This window comes from Sciurus carolinensis, chromosome 12, assembly GCF_902686445.1.
Source record: "Sciurus carolinensis chromosome 12, mSciCar1.2, whole genome shotgun sequence".
Taxonomy (NCBI): domain Eukaryota; kingdom Metazoa; phylum Chordata; class Mammalia; order Rodentia; family Sciuridae; genus Sciurus; species Sciurus carolinensis.
In genome coordinates this window covers 63,899,190-63,905,693 of record NC_062224.1, presented here as the reverse complement: position 1 = coordinate 63,905,693, position 6,504 = coordinate 63,899,190, and the positions used below count along the sequence as shown (strand labels likewise).

The window sequence follows — 6,504 nt, the reverse complement described above, 5'->3', positions numbered from 1 at the left end:
TAGTTGAGGATTTAACATCACCTCCAAATGAATAAAGTGACAAAATGGGCCCTATATACTGGGTGGAGGAAAGGGCAAGTGTGTTCTCATCTGTAGAAGTGACGGATGCTTATTGTTAGCATCATTTTGCTCATGTCTTTATTTGGATGTTACATTTGGTTAAAAAAAATAGAGTTGGCAAGGGATGGACTGTGGTGGTTTTATATAGTCTCACCTCCGCTACATCAAAACTCCATTTCAGAACTCCATTTCCTGGTTCACACTGGATTTGCCCTAAGGGAAATTTGAAGCAGAATGGAAGCAGCAGCCATTATATTTTGAAGGGAGCACCTGGAATCATTTTCACAAGCACACATTTTCGCTGGTCCCATGGCTCACTTTAGGTCAGAAGCTGTGATTGCGGCTTCTAAAGCTGTCCCTCGATCTCCATCCTCAGATTTACCAAGTCTTACGCTAGGTTTGTTTCCCGGGCAAAGGATACTAGGTTCTTCAAATAACTCACATTGAAGTTGGTTAAGGGCCGTTGTGGGCTCCAGTTTGTCTTCCTAATTCCTTTTTCTCTGCTATTTCATATCCAACTTGTCTCCCCAGTGACCTTACTGACCCAGGATATCTCAGGTCATCAGAGACAGAGGCAATCCTTTCCCTTTGATTTCACTAGATTCCACACTTGCCTGAGGTCTGCCCCTCAGAATAAACTCCTTCCATGTCTTCCAATGTTTTCACTTCTGATCAAATCCTGATACATGTGTCTTGCACCAAACATTGACAAATGTGGTCACAGAGGAGGAAATCAGAAGCTGTGGACAGTATTGCATTCATATCTTACCAACTCCAAAAGGCTGAATGTCTTCTATAGACAAATGTCCTTTTAGACGCTAACTTTTCTAAATATTTTATTATTGCTTATCCTTCTGGGCACCAGTGCTTAATTTTCTACTATTCCTTTCCTACAATGCACATACACAATTATCTCTGATCAGAGCTTAAACTTGAACACCTGAAATTGAATGCTACATGTTTGGGGAGAAAATCCCACAAATATGTGCAAATGTGCCTTATTTCAAGTGCCTGTCCAAATATAAGGCAAAGGTCAACATGAATTGCTTATTCTGTCCAGCTTGCCAGAATTCTTGCCTTCCACAAGGGAGGATCTAGTTAGAGCAATTTATTAGCATTCCTAGTCCACTTTTGGAGTGTGATCCAAGTTCTAGCTCCTTACCAGCAGCATAGCTTTTTCTTTTTTTTTATTCTAATATTCTGTTTCTTATATTTCATTGTTCTATGGAAAGTTTATCTTTCCCTATATACTGCCCACATGTAAGTGCTGGGTTTTGTCTTTCTTCTTTCATACCCCTTTGTATATGTCTTTTGTTGTCATCTTCCCCAACTTACCTCCCACACTGCCCATCTTTATTCAAAAGTAGCTGGCATAAGCTTCCACAAAACGTGAACTGTCTGTTCTGGTTAATATTCACTAATTGGAGTAATTATTTTACTGAAATAAATGTATACAGAGGTGATGGAGCACCTGGTCTGTCCAATTTAAGTTAATGATGTCTACTGTAAATGCTTTTAATTATTCTAGTAAATGATTAAGTTCATTTGGCATAAAGTAACCCTTGCTGTTCTCTGAGAATGATACATACTTTGGTCAGTGACTCTGCTTTCTCACAAAAACATGGTAATTTCCTAGCTTAGTACTGAAGTTCCCAGCAACTAGTGAGGCCTAGAAACCTGTGAAGTCTGATTTCTAGAGCAATGGTTTGGTTAATCCATATTATTTTCATGAAGTGTGTAAATTCCTCTTTAAAAAACTAGACCCAAAGCAGATTAAAAGAAAAGACCTGAGTCCCTTTCAGAATTCTTGGTATGCTGGTTGGCAAGACTCCTGTCTTCCCCAGGACACACTTTCTCTTAAAATTATAAACTTCCAAAAACATAAATCATTTTCATGTAGCTCAAGAACAGAAACTGTATTCTTTTTTTTGAAAGAAAGAACTTTACACACTATGAGAAATTTAACATTTGGACTTGAGAGTCTGGAAAATTACTATAAATTTTAAATCATTAATTATATATCAAAAGTTTACTCAAATATGCTCCAACATCAAGAAAATAGTCTGCTAATGAATTAAGTATAAATACTGTAACAGATTTACTTTTAAACTGATTAATATCTTGTATTAAAATAATCTCAAATAGCTGTTAATTACTGTTAAATTCAAGCTCCATTTTAATAAAAGAAAAATTTAATCACTTTAAGCAGAAATCTACTAAAAATAGACATGAAAAATATTTTGTTATAACATTTGTAAGCAAACGTTCACAAAAATATTTACGTCAAATAGAGTCTCATAGCATCAGACATGCCAGAATCCTTCAACTCCTACTCAGACCTGGAAAATTTGTTTATTGCAAATCTTCCCTATGGCTAAGTCCCTCTAGACATAGACTTCAATAAAACAGGAAATGTTTGGATTGTATTCTTCCCCTACCCCCACCTGTCTGTGGACTTATAACCCTGTGATACATTAACCAAGTGTTGTCATAGGTAAGTTTCACTTGCCAAACTGAGTCCACTTTGCTAAGAGCGGGGACAACAAATGTTGCGAATGCACTACCCAATGAATGCCTCCAAAGATGTCAATTGAACAAGGGGCAATGAAGGCAATGGGGACAGTGGAGACAGAAATGGCAGATTGTCACAGTTATCAAGTAGCCATTGGGAGATCACTGACTTATAACCAATGTGGCAGTGATTTGATTATCAAGGCTCAAAGGCTGATAAGAACCCTCATATTCTTAAGGTCACCTTAACTAGGGTTTCCACAATGTAAAAGGAATTATATTTATAGATGAGGATGACAGTAGAGGATTATAGGGAAAGGAGGAGACAATAACTGGGCAGATCAACCCTGGAACTCTTGGGCTTCCTCATAGCTTCTCTGCTTCACAGCCTCATCTCCTTCTTCCTATGTAAAAACATGTGCTTTATGTCTATGTTATGTGTTCAAGCTTCCAGAGGTAAGAGAGGCTTGATCTTGAGTTGAGGTAAAAGAGCGGGCAAAAACCACACATCCCAAAATGAGTTTCATTTATATAATGAAAATAAATTTTTACACAATCAACAGAAACACACAAAGGTCTTTTTTAGCGAAAAATATTTTTAAATAAATTTTTGTCATTTTTTTTACATTCTGATATACATATGTAACAAGGTTTATGGCACTGTAACCAGAATCAAATCAAAACAAAAAAACAAAAAAACAAAAACAAAAACAGGAAAAAGGTGGGAAGGAAAGTAATTGGTTTGTTGAATTTCTTTCTCTCTCTCCAAGCTGGCAAATTTGTACTATTTGTCTATCATTCACTTGCCAGCTCTAATGTGTTTGCACACTCAAAACACCATATTATTGCACAAAAGCCAGTGAAGGCCTATGGTATAATGGTCAGTCAGTTCCTCGCTATTTCAAAAAGTCTCTTAGACCCAGAGAGGGGGAAAAGAAAGTCCAGAGCATAAAACACTATTCTCTATCTCTTAAGAATGTGTGAAGGGTTCCTAGACCACTCAAGCTGCCCTGATCTTCTCTTTGCACCAAGGAGCACAGCAGGGCTTGGTTTGGTTGGGTTTTTATTTTCCATATGGATGGCCTAGGTGGCTCCCAGGTCTTCATGATCCAATGTCTTTTCTACTTACTTTTGGTTCTTTTTAAATGGTTTATATGGTATCTTAGGTCTATGAACCTGCACAGACTATTTAGTCATAAACTCTACAAAAAGCTTAAAAGGAAAAGGGAAAGAAACAAGTTTTACTATATTTTTATTGTTGGCTTAAAAAAAAATGACCTCTTTAGCCTCCCTGCTTTGTCAGTTTGTGGGAAGTAAATCTCAATGGCATCAAAAGTTAGAGTCTTCTCACACTCATTAAAAATAAAGTCTTTAAACAAGTTTGTTTCCATTCACAAACTTTACCCCCAACTAAAAAACGAAAAAAAAAAAAGGAAAAAAAAAAACAAAACAAAACCCATCCTCCTTCCTTTTCACCCCCCAAAGGAGAGCAGCAATCCTTTCCGCCCTGACCACCGTCACACAACCGTCTCTACACCCATCAGCTTTGGTGTAAGGATCCGCGGTGTCACACCATTGTTTAGGTCTTCCTCAAACTCCAGCAACTGCCCCATGAAGTTAAGGTTTGGGGAAATAATTGGTCGTTTGCCTTTGACAAATTTGTAAGCATCAGTCATGGTCATCCGTGTGTGCTTCATCAAGTAGGCAATGACAATGGTGGCAGAGCGGGACACGCCAGCCTGGCAGTGGATGAGAAGCCCCTTCCCACACTGGTGAGCTTCCTCTGAAAAGAGAGAGACAGAGGTAAAGGGAAGGAGAAAGAGAGATGGACAGAGACAGGTTAACGTGGACCTGAACTTGACAAGGCTTCATTTCACAGAGGAAGAATGAATTTGAATGGTTTTTAAAACCAAGTGCAATGTACGAGTCAATTCTGCATGCTTAGGTCCCAACTTCCAGAACTGGCTAAAATCAATATTAGATGAGCTAGAGGCTATCTGTCTACAGTTAGAGAGGAGACGGAGTAAATGAAACACTCCTAGGAACGGTATTTCACAGCAGGTCTGGAGCTGAAGCTAGACCTCCAACACAAGGGCTTATGTGTTAAGCAAGCCGTAAATCAATTAGAACATCTGTCAAACATCTTACTCCTTTTTATTATTATTTTTTTTGAATCATTATTGAAAAAAAAGAAAAAGGAATGAAGGAAGGGAAGGAGGGGCACAGAAGATGGAATAGAAGTAGGGAGTAGAAAATTATACACACATATACATAAATATATGCATACACAATTTGAGTATATATAATATAGTCCTCCTTCTAATTAAGGACATTAGTTCCAACTGCCATGTTGTGGAATTTATCAAAACTACAGTCATTAACAATGTCCCTTCTCACCTGTGACAGAAAAAAATAATTCTTTTATTTGGGGGGGAGGGTACTGGGGATTGAAGCCAGAAGCACTTTCCCACTGAGCCATGCCCCCAGCCCTTTTAATTTTTTTTATTTTGAGACAGGGTCTTGCTAACTGGCCTAAGGCCTTGCTAGCTGCTGAGGCTGACTTTGAACTTGAGATCCTCCTGCCTCAACCTCTTGAGCTGCTGGGATTACAGGCATGTGCCACCATGCCTGCCACTTTTCTTTCTTTACACTATAGAATTGCTTGGTACAGGAACTGACATTAAATGGATGAGAGTTTTTAATACTAAACTCTGATCAGAGTTAAGGAATAAAACTCAGCTAGAATGTTGTGATGGTTAGCTTCTCACCAGGAAAGTCAATCATGGCAAAGTTTAAAAACTTATGGTTTAGCCAGTGTCACCCTCTTTTTAAGTGTTCAATCCCCCTTGCATTCATGGGGGCTGTTCCAACATGGCAAGGATCTGCAAGATGGAGGAATCCCCACCATGGCTCAGAATCTGAGTACTCAGAGCTTCAATCCTCCTGTCTGAATAATGGGAACAAAACCAGGTATCTTGCCTCAGGGAATATGGGAATATTATCACTTGATTCAGGAGTATGCTGGCACAGTTAAGCTCTAAACCTAGGCTCCACCTAGTTTGTACTAAACTCTCAGTGGTTATTATGTTAAACATCTTCTGTTTACTGAAAGCAACAATATGAGATTTCAGTTTATCTGATCACAGTCAAAATAAAATTGTGCCATGCAGGTTGTGACTCTGAATTGTCTTCAGGCTAAATGCCATTTGTTACTGGTTTGGTTTGCCTTCTAAAAGAGCATGTAAACCTGAGTAATCTATAAGGAATGCGAGTTCTTTGGTTGAAATCCTCTCAGGACGCTTGTATCTTATGCTACTCATTAAATGGGAAGTAGTTTCCCCAATGTCCTCTGCCTAGAATGAAGTCAGGTGGAATAGCAGTCATGACATCATATATCAATTTATCTACTAAGGGACAAATATTTCTTCTTTTCTTCTTCAGGACTCAAGGATTGGCTCAGATTTTATTAATAAAGACTCTGAAGCATCTTTACACACATTTGCTAGTTGGGAATTAATTAATAGGGAATTATGAACACTGTCCCAATGTTTTGTAGAAAGGTCTATGGCCTGGGAGTCAAGAACCCTGGATCTCTGTCCCTCCTCTGACACTAGAATTCTGAGAACTTGGAGAAGTCACTGTACTTATCTGAGGTCAGTGACCACTCTAAATTTCCTTCCAAACTGAATATCCCATGGTCCTACACTGAAGATACAGTTAGCAAAGAGCTGAGCAACATGAACAAAGCTTGTTGGCTCTCCAGCAAATCCACCAGGTTGTTAAACCTGAGGTCTTTTTTTTTTCCCCTGACAAAGGAACATCAAACATGATGGGACAGAGGCCAGTAACAGCTTGCTGCAATAATGAGGAAAAGTACTGGGCTACCCCTTTGTAGAGATAACAGAATCACTTGAAAAACATTGAGTGTCTGCT

General features: G+C 38.6%; 1 protein-coding gene across 1 annotated transcript in view; it reads right to left on the bottom strand.

Annotated features, from left to right (window-relative positions):
• Window positions 1-3,082: 3,082 nt before the first annotated feature.
• Dusp10 (dual specificity phosphatase 10) overlaps window positions 3,083-6,504 on the bottom strand; it is a 39,292-nt gene continuing 35,870 nt past the window's right edge. Inside the window, 1 exon segment of the mRNA XM_047521476.1 lies at window positions 3,083-4,354. Within this exon segment, the coding sequence (XP_047377432.1) occupies window positions 4,089-4,354 (266 nt within the window). The 3' untranslated portion in view covers window positions 3,083-4,088.